The sequence below is a fragment of the Cynoglossus semilaevis genome, chromosome 15, assembly GCF_000523025.1.
Source record: "Cynoglossus semilaevis isolate Cse_v1.0 chromosome 15, Cse_v1.0, whole genome shotgun sequence".
NCBI lineage: Eukaryota > Metazoa > Chordata > Actinopteri > Pleuronectiformes > Cynoglossidae > Cynoglossus > Cynoglossus semilaevis.
In genome coordinates, this window is record NC_024321.1 from 11,702,625 (window position 1) to 11,719,743 (window position 17,119).

A 17,119-nucleotide genomic window follows, 5' to 3' on the forward strand; every position below is an offset into this window, starting at 1 on the left:
TAAAAAAAATGTAATCATTTGATAGTAGCACTCAAGCAACGACACGTGTCAAACATGTTTCCAGTTTACCTACCATCTGTTTTCAAAAGTTCAAAGTTTAACTTGTAGCAGTTATTATTTTTGTTACTTGGGAACAAAATGAACCTTTCAAGTTTGGGTTCTTTTCTAAAGTTCATATGATCTTCTTGTAAGACAAGAACATCAAGTTATTCCTGCACAAACTGCGGAAAAATAATTACAATGCCCAGGCATGTAACCACACCTGTGTGTATTTAAATAACAATGAGAGTAGCCTGAATATTAAGTATGTGCGTCAAGTGAAATGTAATTGTGTAATTATTAACTGAAGAAAGGACTGGCCTTGGTCCAAACACGAAATTAAAGACACAAAGTTTACCGAGGCAAAACGTATTTTACCTCATATAGAACAATCTAGTTTCACTTTCACAGATAACTGGTTTTTACTTAAACAAGTTTAACTTCTTAAAAACTGAGTTGTGAACAAGAAGCATCAAGAGAATGCATTGCACATAAAGTAGAGTACCTGCTTGTAATAAATATATATATATATATATATATATGCATTTCCTGCCTGCAGAAATAATAGGAGAGTAAACATTATTCCTGGATGTCTGATATCAGTTCTATGTGACCCATTACATAACCCAGTCACAACCTGTGACCGCAAAACTATTCGTCACTTAAAACTACACAAGTCAGCTTATTATCACCACTTGGGCAAACATGGGTGGCAAACATTAGCAAGTAGTGCAACAAAAAGGCACATTTACTTCAAAACGGGTTTAGAAGAAAAGCTGAGTGTATGAGATTAACCTCTGGAAAAGAATAGTTTATACTTTTGATTATAACAGTTTACACATGAACTTTTAAGGCACAGAACGGTTGGTTTTTGGACAAAAATTAAGAAGACTAACTCCAGACTCTGGATCTTATCTAACCTGTCCCCCCTCAGTCGTAGTTTAACCTTTATTCACTTTTTAAATGTGATCTGAAATTCCCCACTTAACATCAACTAAAAACATTGTTAAATATATATATTAGAAAAAAAAATCACAATATGGCTCTTTCCTAAAGAACAGTACATTCATAATCATGTTACAGTTTGGTTATTTCATTGATTATAAGATAATAGATTTGGTCTCTCTAACATTTCAACTAATATCAATAATTCAATATAAACATCCCTGTCCACCTGGTACAAGTTATTGATTGTATATTTGAAAAAGAAAGTTTAAAAATGTGTATTTATAGACAATTGTCATTGTTACAGTGATTGCCAACTACAGTGCTGTGGCAAATTGGTATGCCATGGAAAATGATCCTTTACTGTTCTGAAAACTATTACTTATTTGTTGCAAATGATTTGTCTTCTTTTGTCTATGCACTCTACGTCTAGAAGGCAGCGGATCGCTTCAAAAACGACAAAAAAAAAGTGACTGCCAGATGTTGAAGGAGTTCTTCCTGTGTGTCTCTGCCAGTTCAACTAAACAGGACCAGGTTCCATACAGGGCAAGTACATGACTAAATTGAAAATTGAAGTTTATATTTTATTACATAACGTTTTTGGGACATATTTGTTTTGTGTTTTTTTATTAACAATATGTGCAGTGGCTCAAAAAAGGTTGTGAATCACTGGATTATAGCCACCTCTATGTCTTCACACTCTACTGTAATGAGGTCATGGCCAGTATATCTAAAAGGACACAACTGCTAAATTAGCAAAAATAAATCCAAAAACGTTACTCTATGTTTGTAGAAACAGTGTTTTATGTTAAATTAATTTTGAATTGAAATCTTTGAAAGTAAATATTGCAAATCTAGTGTAAAAGTTCTGCACTAACTAGTTTGTCCTCATTTATTTATCTATTAAAGTAAACAGTATAAATACAAGATAGTCAACCATTACATAAATCAATGCATATTTACCTAAATACTGTACCTGCTGCTATCAAAGGAGCATTGTAAGGCACATTTAGCATCAGGGGAATTTCATTTAAACACGTTATACGGACGAATCATCTTTTCTGCATTTGGCATCGCAGTCTCCATTAGTTGCAGGGAGGCTTTGGACGTAACTGACAGCATCTGAGATTGTGTAGAACACAATGTTGTTTTCCACTCCATCTCTGTCCTTCTTTTCAGGGAAGTAACCCCCTTTTTCCAGAGCATCCAGTACTGTGGTATTGCACTGGGCCAGAACCACCTGGATCCCAAGTTTACTGTAATCTTTGCGAACCTCTTTCAGAGCGTTGACTCCTGCTGTATCAACAAACAGGATGGTACTGCAGTCTATTACTATGTTGCACACGCCTGGACCTTGTTTTAGGTCAGGCCTCAAGGAGACAGCCCTGTATTCATCGAGGTCTATTCTCTCTGATTTCATGTTGGGGCCATCTTTGATGTCTTTCTGCTGTTTACTCTCCTTAATCTCGAACTTTAAGCGTTGTGTGTTCTCCTTCACAGGGTCCAGCCCCACACAGCTGTACAAAGACTTCTTGAATATACTCTGGTTTGCGTAATAAATGGGAGCTTCGTACCTGAAGATGGCCACGCCTGGGATTCTGTGAAGGCCTCGGTAGCACAACAAGGCCTCGTAATGCTCGTGGGTTTTGGTCCTACCTAACTCCTGGACCTGGACTCGCTGGGTACGACCAAGCACGCAGAAGACTGACACCAGAACCCCAACCAAGAGGCCGAGCTCTGTGTTGATCAGCGACGAGGTGAGCATGGTGATAATCCAGACAAGGGCGTCGATGCGATTGTTCCGCCACATGCTGGGAATTTCTGCGAACTTTCGCAGAGCACCGCGGAGGTTGACTAAAATGATGGCGGCGAGCACACACCTGTGTAAAAGAAGAAAAAGAACCATTAATTTATACATAAAATGTAAAACCAAACTGGTAATCTATGGACGTCTGCCTACATTTCTGATGACAACCTGAAGAACAGTCAGGAAACAGTCGGTATTAAAAAAAAGTCCAACATTTGATTCAGGAAAACTGACGGCAGCCTATTTACTATTCATGCATTTAGCTGTGTAGATAACAATGGGATGTCTATGAAGATTCTCAGTCATCCAGGTCATGGTCAAGGTTGAAGAGTACTGTTAGAGATGTAAATGTCACACGCCAAGTATATATTTGCTGTACTCCCCAACACCAGTTATATTTACACAATATATATATATACACACACACACACACACATATATATATATATATATATATATATATATATATATATACAATGTAAATAATACATTTTAATGATATTACCCAAGAAACAAAGCCGCACATAAAGATTATCAAACAAATGTAATGATAATATTGTACATGTGAGATCCTACAAACAGCTGTGTTTGAACAGAGTGAAAATAAGGAGGGGCAAACAGGAAGGACGACTTAAGGCAGTAGTTAAAGACGCAAGTACTATTTTAGGAAATTCATGGGGCCTGGCAGGCAACTCAAGGTTACGTTTTTCTCTTTAACAACTGCACTGTCTCCTGCACATGTGAATTTGTTCTTATAGCTTGGCCTTCTTGACTCTGTTTGTTACATTGGGATGATTTTGTGAAGTAAAAAAAGAAATAAATGAAAAACTTTCAACGTGTGTGTGTGTGTGTGCGTGCTTACCTTTGGAGAGAAAAAAAGAGTGGTGCGATAACCAGAAGCACCAGCAGGAGGACCAGTGCGGTGACCAGCCCCGACATCTGTGTCTGGCACCCTGTTGACTCTTTGACTAAGGTCTTGGTCAGAGCAGCACTGGTGGTGAAGCAGCGGAAGAATGACGGCAGAATGTTGCAGAAGCCGATGGCGTACATCTCCTGGTTGGCGTCCACTGTGTAGCCATGCTTCTTGGCAAACATTTCTGACAATGAGACGGTGATGGCAAATCCCACAATGGCGATGGAAAAGGCGTCAAGAGCTACATTGGGAATAAGCGACCACAAGGGTGCCTGGGGAGGGAGGAAGCCAGTCGGGATGTCCCCAGCAACACTTGAACCAAACTCAGAATTAAAGTTTCCAAAGTGAGACGCAATGGTTGCAATGATCACCACAAAAAGCTCAAAGGGAATCGGAGCCTGGGGTAGAAAAATATTAGCAAAAAAGGGTTATCTCTTTAGCTGAGTTGTACAGAGACTGATAATTGTCATAAATAGAATGGAATAAAGGTATAAAACATACCTTTAACTTAGCTTTATAGCGATCATTGAGTTCCTTTGTAGGTATTAGCACCAGCAAACACACTAAACTGGTCACTAGGTCACAGATGTTTGTGTTTGCCAAGTTAGCAAATATGCTGTACCAGGTCTTGAAGAGGGTGAACCAACCCTGAGGCCTGGGGATATGCAAACCTAGAAGGTACTTGACTTGGGAGGTCAGGATGGTCAGTGAGGCTCCTGTAGCAAAGCCACTGAGGAGTGAGTCAGAGAGGTAGATGGAAACAAAGCCGACATGGAAGAGCCCCATCAGCACCTAAGAGAAAGAGTAGGATACCTGTTAGTAAAGCCACTTAAAAATGTATTACCTGAACAATAATGTAAGCATGAGAACTTCAAATATAGTATAAATCATGTTTTATACGATCTCTGAAAATCTTTTGTTTTACCTGGTAGACCCCAGCAGTAAAGGTCACTGTAGCTCCCACCATAATTGCATAACAACCTTTGTCACATTCCATCGCAAAAGTGCCATTCCCCTGGCCTGCCAACAGGACTGCACTGTCGTTGCCATCGTAGCTTCTGCCGTCGCTTTCTGGGAGGTATCCCGCCAAAGCCAACTCTCTGTCCACGACCTGGCCAATCAGCAGAGAGAGTACTCCGAAAATGCCCACAGATATGTGTCGAGAGGAACCCAGGACGGCGTAGATGATGGAGGAGAAGAAGGACGTGTACAGACCATATATTGGATCTTGACTGGCCAATAAAGAGTAAGCTATGGACTGGGGGACTAAAAGGATTCCAACAATCACTCCTGACATGACATCGCCCAGAATCCATTCTTTGAGTTTGTAGTTTGGTAGCCATTTCACAATAGGGAAGAAGCCTAGTACTTTGGATTTAACAGTTTCTGACTCGCAACTGCAATGTTTCTTTAGCCTTTGTCGAACGACGGTTTGGCAACTTTTCTCTTCTTCTTTCTCCACTCTCTCTAGAACAAGAGGCTGCAGCAGGTCACTTTCTATTCCACCTCCTGCCGCCATGCCACAGTTACTGTCAGGAATCATGATTGAGGCCCTAGGCATGTGAAAAAAATGTTTGGGTTAAATTAAATATTTCTAAGGATAAAAGAACATTTAAATGGCAGGAGAACTAGTCAAACCTAAAAGAGAGACTAAAAACTCATAAACATAGGACTCTTACACTGTCTGTCTGGAGGACTTTATATTCCAAAGTAAATGTAAATATTCAGTAAGAATCTGTTAAAAAAATCTCTGTTTGTCTGTTTTCCTTTTAGCTGCTGCATAAGTGCTCCATATAATTGTTATGTGGTTTAATAATTTGATCAAAAATACTATGTGCTGTATGTACACATTCCTTCTAAATGTTACACACTGAACCCTCTAAGACAGAGGTGTCAAACTCAATCACTCAAGGGGCACAAAAATAAAACAGTCCAAGCAGGATCGATAGTTATTCAAGTCTAGTGCTGAGAATGTTCTCACCATAAAAACTGAATTTGAACAGACTACAACAGCTTTTGCCAACAAAATGGCAAAGCATTTATTATACACTGCAATGAACCAATTCAGTAAACATTAGAATGAACTCTATACAATTGTGTTTTATTTAAAACAACCAACAAGTATGTTAAGCTCTGGTGGGCCACACAAAATGAGGTGGCAGTCCAATGTCAGCTCACAGGCCTTGTGTTTGACGTATGATCTCTAAAAGGATCCCATGAAGTGACATGGAGGCAGCACACTATCAAATGACATATAGTATTTCTCACATTTTGCTTAAGTCAGTAAATGTATTTCCTCCTCTACAGATTTGACTGTTCCTGTTTTCAGTGTTAAGGTCACATCCTCTACAATAATACATTTGCAGAGAACGTCATTCGTGAAGATATATATGTAATCACTAAAACAAAATAAATAAAAATTGGTAAAATTGGATAGTGGTGTAGGAAAAATATCAATATACTGAAATATTGCAATATTTTGTTTCCAAATATTGTATTGATATTCTACAGCACTGTATCCATTATTTTAAACCAACAACATGCAAATATGCATGTTGTTGGCTATCTTTTTTTTTTTTTTTGTCTTTTTCTTTTATTTCTTCTGTAGTGATTACAAATGTAGATCCCTCCATTTCTATTTTACAAACCTGATGTTAAGCTTGTAATGGCTTTGTGTGTTCACTTGAATACACTGTTGACCAGAAGTGCCAGAAGGACTCAGTACTGTCTTTATGTATAACAATGATCCAACACAAGCAGAAATATAATGCTGTCACAGCCCAAGGACAAAACATTGGAATGTGATTTTTGTTTTCAAATGAAGTGCAGTGAAACATAAAACAATCAACTACTGTGTAACTAAGTAATAAAAAAATGATTAAACTTAGCATTCACATTTCTCGTTCTTCCTTTACTGTCCATGCTTTTTGAGAACCTTTACCATTACGTAAACACGAATATAGTCATGACTAAAAGACAACTACCGATAAAGTCACTGGTCAACACGTCCAGATGACTTCTTTAAGATTACATCATAATCTTGAAAATATTTTCTTTAAAAAGCAATAGATGTTTCGGCATATTTTTCAGTCAGACATTGAAGCAACAGATAAGTACTGTTACACCAAATGTACCGGTATTGGTCCAAACAACTTAAATCAATAAAGTAAGCAAAACAAGACGTTAGACTTTAGAAAAATAGTGTTAGAGTTTCAGGTCGGGTATTATCTATTAGACACGTATATTCGATTTAATGTTCGAATGTATGGCAACTATATAATTTGATTTTAAGAGTGTTACGATACTTAGTATTTAATCGTTTTCGGTTCAGCTAAGAACATTCTCCAGAAGAAGTTTGAAGCGAATTATTAAATTATGTGATAAACGGAATATAATAACTTCACCGCTTGGTTTCCAATAATAAACAGATCACTCCACACTGCTTTATTAATGATAGAACACAAGAGAAATCTGCAAAAAATGGTTCAAATTTCATCACATGAGATACATCTCATACCGCAGGTTAGCACACAGACGGACCGCGGTGCAGCAGCATGAATGTAAGTCATTGTAAACAAGTTGTCAACGTGGACAGCAACTAAAATTTTAAGGAAGTCGTTTTTATCAATTGTCAAAAAGTAAGAAAAGTCACATATCGTTTTTGAAGACTAGATGTACTCACCCGGACTGTAACTTGCTGCGTTAAAGGGCGTTTGAAACCTGTGAAAAGTCTTACAGTCCTAATTCCGCCTCGAACTCATTTCAGTCAGCCGGTCCAACAGGCTGGTGCTCTGTGCGTCATTACGTCACACAAGGCGCTCTGCGTCACACGCGTAACCTACGACAAAGATGGTCTGTGCGTAAAGATGCATCACTGGCTTCATGATAATAAAAATAAAATAAAATAAAAAAAATAAAAATGACGATGCAAATAACAACAAAAAGTATAAAAAATAATAATACCTTTAGGAATACGAATAAGACCGATATATATATAATAATAATAATATTGCCGGGTTCCTAAAATATTTTTCGATTACCGCATACAGTATTAAAAATCGAATTTGTTTTGTTTCCATATCATTATATAAATAAATAAAATTAATAAACAGTGAACTTTATTTTTTCAATCACTGAACTAACTAAAATGTCTGTAATGAATACTATAATTTTACTTTTTTTTGCCTTATAGCTGATCCTCATTGGATGACGAAACTTTCTCTAAATTTCTAACTAAATCCGCAGTTTTCCTGCAGATATTACACATATGTGGTTTTATGTAGTATTTATACATCTCAGCATCATGTTTTTTTGGAAGGGGGTGTTGAGACTGATGAGAGCAGAGATACCGAATTCCCAGAAATCAAAGTCTCTGGCTAGTATAAATAATCTACAGTTGTAGATTATTTATACTACAACTACTACAACTAAAGGTTGTCACCTTTAACTGTTTATCAGCATCAGAAAAAGTCACCTATCTCTAGGGAGGTTGAGCATAACGATCTCTCTCTCTCTCTCTCTCTCTCTCTCCTTTATTTAGTAATACAGTCATTTTAAGGAACAACGAACAATAAACGATTATGAATAGTAAATAAAATAAGACAAGGTCAATTATAAAGGTAAATGTCAACCTTTTTTAAGTCATTGGATAATTGGTGACCAAAAATAAGATGTTGCTAAAATCTCTGCATCATAATTGGATACAGGATTATGTACACACATGACCATTCAAAGACACTCTACTAATCTGTTTTCTCTTCTCAGACACCTGCGGAGTCTTGCTCAGCAGGACAGAGGGATTACACACACGCTGAAAGCAATACAAATAATCTCACAGCAAATAATCAGGTAGGAATGTTTTGGTTTTGTACAGCTGAGACCAATTTTTCATCTTTCCAACACTCATGCTGGCTTTAAAGTCACTGAGTTGCTGCTCTGCTTATAGGAATTACATGGACAATTGTTTCAGTACCAGTATGTTTTTGTAAAGACAAAAGGAATCTGAAACTGAGGAGACAGTGTTGAAGATGTTGAGACTTCACATCAAATTACCAGAGTAGCATATCAGAATAAAGTGCATCAGAGAGACATCCGTAGCTGAGCGGTTTAGAGATGAAGTAACAGAACCAAGGTTAAAATGCTTTGAGCATGTGCTCAGAACAGATAGTGAATATACAGTATCAGACTAAGAACTGTGGAGATGGAGCTGCCAGGCAGGCAGTATGAACAGCAGTCACATTTCTACCAGCTGGCATAGGGAACAGTCAAGGATTATGCAAAATAAAGAAGCCAGAGACTTTGATTTCTGGGAATTTGATGTCTCTGCTCAGAATTGTAGGGTTTTAGGTCATTGCATGTTTAAAAAGCATTTTTTTTTCTCTATAAACTTTAATAACTTTAAATTTAAATTATTTAGTCTAATTTCTCTTTCTAATAAGATTATATATAATTTGTCTGTATCTTAGACCTTGTCTGGCCTAGTAATGGGCTGCACGGTCAATTTAACTTATAGAGAAATTATTTGTTTTTCTTTTTTTGTGGCTCAAGGTTGATGCAGAAAATAATCTCAAAATCTCAAACATGTATTTCTGTATGTCTGTCTGTCTGGATGCTATTTTAAACAATCAGCTTAGTCCCATCATCCTGTGTCGATCACAAATGGAAGGAGAGGCTTTGAGTCTGCAGTAATGATAACTGTAAAACAGCACGGTCAGACAGCTTTTATCTACGCCACTAACTTGACCTGGTTGAGATTAAAGACATTGTTTTTTTTTTTCAAGAGTTGCTGGAGACAAAAAAAAATCAATTGTTCTTTCTGTACGTTTGCTCAGCTCTTTGATTTAACACTTTGATTTGATACTTCTGGGTGTTTGTCTGTCCTGCTGTCTGCAGCAGCCATGGTGGATGCAGCAGCAGCCGAGCAGTTTCTGGATGCCAACCCACAGTTTGCCAAGCAGTACTATGACACCAACTTCCGACCTAAGATAATCTCAGACCTCCTGGACAACAACCGGAAGACAGCAGTGGACATTAGCAAGTTCCATGACCTGACAATGGTGGAAGAGAGTGAGATCCTCTTTGACCTGGTGCGGGACATTCACGACAATCTGCAGATGGAGAAGTCTATTTTCAACCTCATGAAGCATCTCAGCTTCATGTTGAGGGCTGACAGAATGAGCCTCTTCATGTATCGACAGAGAAACGGTGTGGCTGAGTTGGCCACAAGGTAATTGGGGAACTTGTTGTTTTACTTGTAAAGAAATCGAAGTCTGTAGCACAAGTGAAGTCAGGAAAGGTAAATACATGAGGTGACAGTGCTGTAACGGAGTAATACAGAGAGAATCTTGAAGAAGCTGTTTTTTTTTTTTTTTTAGTAATGGGAAAACTTTTGTTACATTCCTGCCTCATAAGCTAATATAATTAAAATTCACTCAGTGCAGTTTTGTGACCACATTTAAACTTTGTTGTTTGCTTTCCTCATATAAATGTGATCAACATTATTTTACAGATTGTTCAATGTCCACAAAGACGCAGTACTAGATGACTGTCTGGTGCCACCCGACAGTGAGATTGTTTACCCACTGGATTTGGGCATAGTGGGACATGTGGCCACCTCCAAGAAGATGGTCAACGTCCCCAATGTATCTGAGGTGAATACAAACAGCTGTTTATACTTCCTGTTTTGCATGTGATGTGTCTTGTTTTTGTACTCATTTATTTTACAAGTAACCACTGAGGACTGTTTGATAAATTACAATGAAATGTATACAAAACTGTAAAATCTACCTTAAAGGATGATGGGTAAGAAAAAAAATTGAATTTAAAGCAAAAGGAACTATAGGTTAGATTATGTACAGTATGTTTTGGAAGAGCTGTAAGTCGTTGCTCTGCCTCACTTTGTCCGTAAGAGAGCGCCATAACACCGTACCCGTGGAGTTGCTGTTGCGGCTCGTAATTCGCTCTCAAACCTGAAGCCAACCCAGTCTCATTACAGGCAATAACTGTGACATTTAAAAAAAATGGCTGTCAAGCCTTTTTCCCACGCACATTTCAGGTGTGACATGCCACTGCAGCTACACCGACACCCCCACCCCCCCCCCACCAACCCACCACACTCTTCATACCTGCGATAACTGTTATTGTGACATTTAAACTTAATAGGGTAGCTGGCCACTCCGCATAACTGATGAAGGATTACAAGACCTTCTCATTGTATTGGTTTCCATCATATTTTCCCATGCGAGATAAGAAAAAGCTCTACAAAAAAAGGCGGTTTTTATCTGTCGTTTCTGCTGCGGACATACGCAGCCTCAAGCTGCTGTTGAGCCACCAAGAATTGGTGGTGTTCAGACCTACAGTTTGTCCAGTGTTTCAGTTATGTAAGGTTTTTGCACATGAACACAAACATGTCTTGTCAATAAACTAGACAAACATAGCTAACTGAATGGAAGGGATGCAAGGCAGTAGTGAGAGATGCTATGACTGTATGGTCTGAAGATAGCGGCACGCTCAAAAAGACGAAAGAAGTATAGCTGGAGGTGATAGACTGTGGTTGAACCCTTTGGAGAAGTAAGGTGAAGATGAACTGGGAATGTGATGAGGAGAGACAATAGGGTCACGTACAATAGATGTTGGAGATGGAGAATCCAGGCAGGAAGAATAAAGACAGAAGATTCTACGGTCATTGTGATTGGGGACATAGGGATGACCGGTGCAACAGCAGAGGAGGAGAGAGATAAGGGGGGATGGAGACATTTTACTGTTCAGTAGCAAATCATGATGTTATTGAAGCAGCTGGAAAATAAGATGTATATATTCTATAGAAGAATCAGAGAGAAAAAATAATCATTATGTGTATTTAGATGTAGGTATTTATAAGCTCAAAAATGTAAACCTAACATTGACCAGCTGACCTCTTTATGTCACAAAATAGAAAGTCTAGGATGTCAAAACACTTTAATGCTGTTGTCATAATGCATAGTAACAGGAACAATATCAAAGGCCTCATATTTTGCCATATCATTGAGTGACTTCACCATGCTCGTGCACTCTCCATGACATCCCACAGTCAAACTCCCTCCCCGCAGGATTCTCATAGGTATACACAGGCAGGGATTATTTTATTTCCTAGAATTATGTGCTAAGCAGCAGCTGGCATCATTTCCCCCTACATCTCTCCTTTCTTATTTAAACATAAATTTATTATTCACATCCACTGGGCTGCGCTGGTCTAATATCTGTTCTGTTTTGGTGATTTGAGGTGGTTACTCTATCCCTGTGTTTGTACATGTAATGAAATGGAGAGCGTCAGTGGAGCATGATACAGAGGAGGTCGGTTAATCTGTCCTGAATTAAAATGATCCCAGATTACTAGCAGAGGTCATAAGAGCTTTGAGCCACTTCCACAGACTCAGCACTAGAGCACATCTCCTCCGTGCTGTCATGTTAGCCCTGTTTTCTCTAAGGTTATTTATTTTGTTGATGTTCTGTGTACGTGATCAAAATCAGTGCTTAAATTCACCTACTGTGACGGGGAGAAAGATTTTTTCACCTCCTATGGCACCTATCAAAATTGCAGTTGTTGAGTGAGAAAAATCTAGTCTTAAAATAATAATTAAAAAAATCACAGAGGTTACATTTACAGCAAGTCTTTAAGTCCTCTTTAAAAGCCTAATGTTGACTTGATCTGGTTGTTTTCCTGAACACTTTCCCTTTAAGCCTTTTTATCATTATTATTATTATTCTGTTGTGTCTTCACCTGTGCTGTAGCACAATGTTCCAACTTTTTTCCTGAACCTGAAAAAAGAGCTGAACAAAACCTCGGTCTCTATCGTACCCAAATGATTCAGCAGTTCCCCCGAGGGTCGCTGCCTGCAAGATTTTGTTCCTCCTCACCAGTTAATGAGCCCGCTCTGCGTCTGTCTAACCCCCAAGAGGAGCACAATTGATAACCCCTGCTGTACAGAGGGAGCAGTAGGTGGAGTGCAGCCAGGACCTTGGGTTTTGTGAATAATAGAAAGCCTTTGCTCCGAGCTTTTATGGATAGAATTGGTGCGTCGTCGAAGCTGCTGCTGGAGCTTGTCAAGGGGGCAGGAGCTGAGGAGCAGGATAATTAATGACAATCCAAAAACCCTTTCCTCTTGTTAATCAGCACTCCAACTACAGTGACTTTGTGGACGAGCTGACTGAGTATCAGACCAAGAATGCATTGGCCATACCAATCATGAACGGCAAGGACATGGTGGCCGTCATGATGGCCGTCAACAAGTTAGAGGGGAACTGCTTCACTGACAAGGACGAAGAGGTAACTTAGTCGGAATGTTCAGCACAAGTTTTTTCCAAAAAAGTTTTGAAAAATAAATCATAAACCATTGAATATTATTCCTTCAATAATGTTTTTTAAATATATTTTTTCCACGGTGCACTTTTCTTTTAGACCCTGAAGAAGTACCTGAACTTTGCTAACCTGGTTCTGAGGGTTTTCCACCTGAATTACTTGCACAACTGTGAGACCAGGAGGGGCCAGGTCAGGACAAACACAAATTTTAAAAATATATATTTCCCATCAATTACTACAAATTTCAAAGTCAAATAATAGATTATTATATGAAAAAGCTTTTGCTTTGTTTACTGTCCAGTAAATGGTTTTGTTTCATATGTACGTTTGTATTTACTCGATCCAGAATCTATTGGTTTTTCCTCTGAATGTTGTTATTGTTATGTTATATGTTTTTCTATGTCGCTGTATAACATTCATCTAGAAGTCATAGAACTTTTTGTGTACCAGACACATTATAATTAAAAAAATATATAAATCTAAATTCCAAAAGAAGGTAAGTTAGTGTGTTACCTCAAGTGTATTAAACACTATGTTTTTTACCAGATGTTGAATGAGTCAGCATAGGACGGTACCAGCATGATGTTAGCATTGGCAGAGTTGTAAAAATTAGGCAGCGGAAAGTTGGGTCAAGACGCAGCCTGAAAACTGATTCATTTCTCTACACCCATCTTTCACAGTTTCTGTCAATGATCTCATCTTTTGGCTAACTTTTGGCTAACCTCTAGCAGCGGCATCTGTTAGCATATCAATAGCTTCTTTCTGTCCTTCCCTTGAGCTCTAAAACCAGGAAACAATGACATAAAAAGATTCGAACTGTACGAGTACTGTACTATAGTTGCACTTTTTAACGTGATAATGAACCCACTGTTGGCAACTGTTAAAAAAAAAAGAAAGAGACCTAAAATAGTTTAAAATTGTAAGTGTGGAGGAACTGGAGATGTTTTGCTCTTGTCCTCTGTGTGGTGCAGGTGCTGCTGTGGTCAGCCAGCAAGGTGTTTGAAGAGCTGACGGACATAGAGAGACAGTTTCACAAGGCTTTGTACACCGTCAGAGCTTTCCTCAACTGTGATCGCTACTCTGTGGGCCTGCTGGACATGACCAAAACCAAGGTGGAATGACACCAATAAACACTCAAAGAAAAAGACAAAAATATAAACAAGCAAAAGAAACTAAAACTGTGGCCTTCTCAGTTCTCCACGGGGGAAAAAGTCTGTTTTAAAAATGAGTTTTGTTGTTGTTTCTCCTGTTTTAGGAGAGGCAATACTTTGCTTAAAAATTCATGACACCAACTGCATGATAACAGTGAATATTTCAGGGCATTAGTGGACACCTATTATTTGTTAAACAAAAACTGTAGAGGATGTGCACCCACCACAAGGTGTTGGGTTCGATTCCCAGGTATTATAAAGTGTCCTAGAGTGAGCATCACTGAACCACAACTTAAGTAAAATAAATAACAACAACAACAGCAATAATTATATGATAAATATTATAATAAATAAGAACAATAATAATATACAAATTATATTTTTATATAAACAATATTTTAGTACTCCTAATACTGATAATAATTCCTGAAATATTGACAGTACTGTAATATTACATACAATTTTAGTAATATCACTAACATTGGAATGTTTCATTTATTGTAACTAGTTTTGATCATTTTCCATTCATTTTGTCTCATTAACTTTTTTATTTGATACATTCTTAAACACATAAATCAGTCACGATGTTAAATCTTTTTTTTTTTAAATATCATTGTGGCATGTTAATGAATGCATTCTTAGCATATTTATAATCCAAATCAGTGTTCTTTTTTCAATTTTTTTTCCTGCTTCTCTATCAGTCTATGAAGGGGAAAAGAAAAAAAAATATTGGTTAACACTGACTAATCAATTTTTAACCAGAAAGATAAACCATACTGACCCTAGGTACTATGTCTACCATGGACTAAGTAATCCTTATGTGTCGTCTCTCATCAGAACAGTTCTGTCCTCAGTCTAATCTGTCATATTGGATATAGCTGTCAGCTAATTACCAGCAGCTGCCAGTTTGATTCCAACACCTGCTACACTTGTTGTCTGTATGCACAGATGGCCGTCCTTATACGTCAGTCGACTTCATGAACAAAGCACCTGAGAAACGGAAAGAAAATATCTCACTCTGAAGTCTCGGGAATTTGGAAACTCGTGTGAACATGATCGTGGCTTTGGTGTTTTAGGAAGAGACGAAGATGAAGTTTTCACTTTTTTAAATTATAAATCTGCTTCTGCAGTGTCTCTATAAACAGACCACCTGGTGGTGACTATAATTCAATAATGTGATTTCTGCACATCACAGTGTAATTCTGTGATTGGAGTGAAGTTAGCATATGTTAGTAATAATCTGGTACGAGTCATTTAAAAAGACACAAATACTGCACGCACTGATGAGAGTAGACATTTCATGGTTGGTCATTTTTACACATAGAGCAAAAAACTTTGAGGAGAGACCAATCTTAAGCTTTTTTTGGTTGTTTTCTTTCTTTCCTGTAGGAGTTCTTTGACTTGTGGCCTGTACTGATGGGAGAAGTTCCTCCATATGATGGACCAAAAACCCCTGATGGCAGAGTGAGGAAATAATCACCCTTTCAACAAACACTACAGCAGGGTGTCAAACTTAATCACTCAAATGGCCGGTATTTAAAGCACTGTCCAAGACGTGGTCCGAACGAGACTAACATTTATTGAACAGTCTAGTGTGTTAACCAGCAGACTGCAACAATTAAACAAATAACAAATCCTCCTCCGTTTACTATGTCTGATTAGAAATACAAAGTACTCGACATGAATGGATGGGATTTGACCATCCATATGGATTTAATGTAGTAAAAATTAGTAAAGACTTTAATTTGAAGACTACCACCTGTCTCTCACATATAATCCAAAGTATTAGAAACCACTCCAATTTAAAACTTTTTTAAGTCACAGGTCTTTCCATATAACTTTTCTGACTTTTTTTTCCTCCCTCTACAGGAAATCATCTTCTACAAAGTGATTGACTACATCCTCCACGGCAAGGAGGAAATCAAAGTCATACCGTGAGTCACGGGAGTTTAATCAAGTGTGTGGACAGTGGTCATTACTTTGTCTGCCAGAAACAATGACCGGCCAAATAACACACAGAGACAATGTCGTCTCCTCCTGACATAATCTAAATCACAGCTAATAAGACAATATCAAACGCCTGGGGCATAAACACTGGACCAGTGAATCCAATGAGCAGTATAACCACCATCCAAGAAATTCACTGCACAATGATCCGGACACAGTCATCTGTAAATCCTATTACATCCAATCCCTTCCATTGGACTGGACTCTACTACTGGAACAAACACATTGATTTGGCCTGTTGATGATGATGATGATGATGGTGACATGGATAACATTTCCACTCTAATCCTAACACTCAGGAATCCTCCGGAAGATCACTGGGCGCTGGTCAGTGGTTTACCTACCTACGTTGCAGAAAACGGACTGGTCAGTTTCTCATTTGTTCTTTTCAAATCTAGAACAACATCACAATAAAAGTTACCACAGTTTTTGACTGAAAAAGGCTGAAATGATCTGATGACATTAAATATTTGTTTACTTATATGAACTAAAAATGTATTATACATCGAGTATTAGCTTGGGAGCTAATATTCAAATGTGATCTACCTACACTGAAAACATTACATTTATATTTATTCACATAAACATACTTTATTTATACCTTATATGTAAGGGTACTGATTAATTTATGTACCTGTATGATTCAATATGATTTAATTTCTACAGTATATGGTCACTACTTAACATTACATTTATATTTCTATCTTTTTGAATTCCTCGTGATCTAGCGGTAGATCGTGATCTCCTTATTGTGCAACCCTGCCTTAGAACATCATTCAGTTATGGAGGAGTGCATTGTTTTTCTGTTTTTTAAATCAGCATTTGTTTGCCAAGGACAGACGTGAAATTTCCATATCGTATGCATATGAAATGATATTTAATTTACCCACTGTCTCTCAGTGAACACGGCAAACAAAAGA

General features: G+C 37.9%; 2 protein-coding genes across 3 annotated transcripts in view; one reads left to right on the forward strand and one right to left on the reverse strand.

Moving 5' to 3' along the window:
- Nucleotides 1-824: 824 nt before the first annotated feature.
- The window catches only part of slc26a2 (solute carrier family 26 member 2), a 39,958-nt gene continuing 23,663 nt past the window's right edge, over nucleotides 825-17,119 (reverse strand). The window contains exons 1-5 of one of the 2 annotated variants that reach the window (XM_008327166.3): nucleotides 7,387-7,524; nucleotides 4,630-5,257; nucleotides 4,206-4,496; nucleotides 3,654-4,102; nucleotides 825-2,864 (exon numbers count right to left, since the gene is read on the reverse strand). In XM_008327166.3, coding sequence (XP_008325388.1) covers nucleotides 2,024-2,864; nucleotides 3,654-4,102; nucleotides 4,206-4,496; nucleotides 4,630-5,247 — 2,199 coding nt within the window. In that variant the 5' untranslated portion in view covers nucleotides 5,248-5,257; nucleotides 7,387-7,524 and the 3' untranslated portion in view covers nucleotides 825-2,023. Of the gene's footprint in view, nucleotides 2,865-3,653; nucleotides 4,103-4,205; nucleotides 4,497-4,629; nucleotides 5,258-7,386; nucleotides 7,525-17,119 lie in introns of those variants that run through there. The other variant, XM_025063250.1, reaches the window with a different exon arrangement.
- Nucleotides 8,463-17,119, forward strand: part of pde6a (phosphodiesterase 6A, cGMP-specific, rod, alpha) — a 25,409-nt gene continuing 16,752 nt past the window's right edge. The window contains 9 exon segments of the mRNA XM_025063251.1: nucleotides 8,463-8,552; nucleotides 9,597-9,930; nucleotides 10,213-10,354; nucleotides 12,856-13,008; nucleotides 13,141-13,230; nucleotides 14,013-14,153; nucleotides 15,582-15,656; nucleotides 16,062-16,126; nucleotides 16,499-16,565. Coding sequence (XP_024919019.1) covers nucleotides 9,602-9,930; nucleotides 10,213-10,354; nucleotides 12,856-13,008; nucleotides 13,141-13,230; nucleotides 14,013-14,153; nucleotides 15,582-15,656; nucleotides 16,062-16,126; nucleotides 16,499-16,565 — 1,062 coding nt within the window. The 5' untranslated portion in view covers nucleotides 8,463-8,552; nucleotides 9,597-9,601.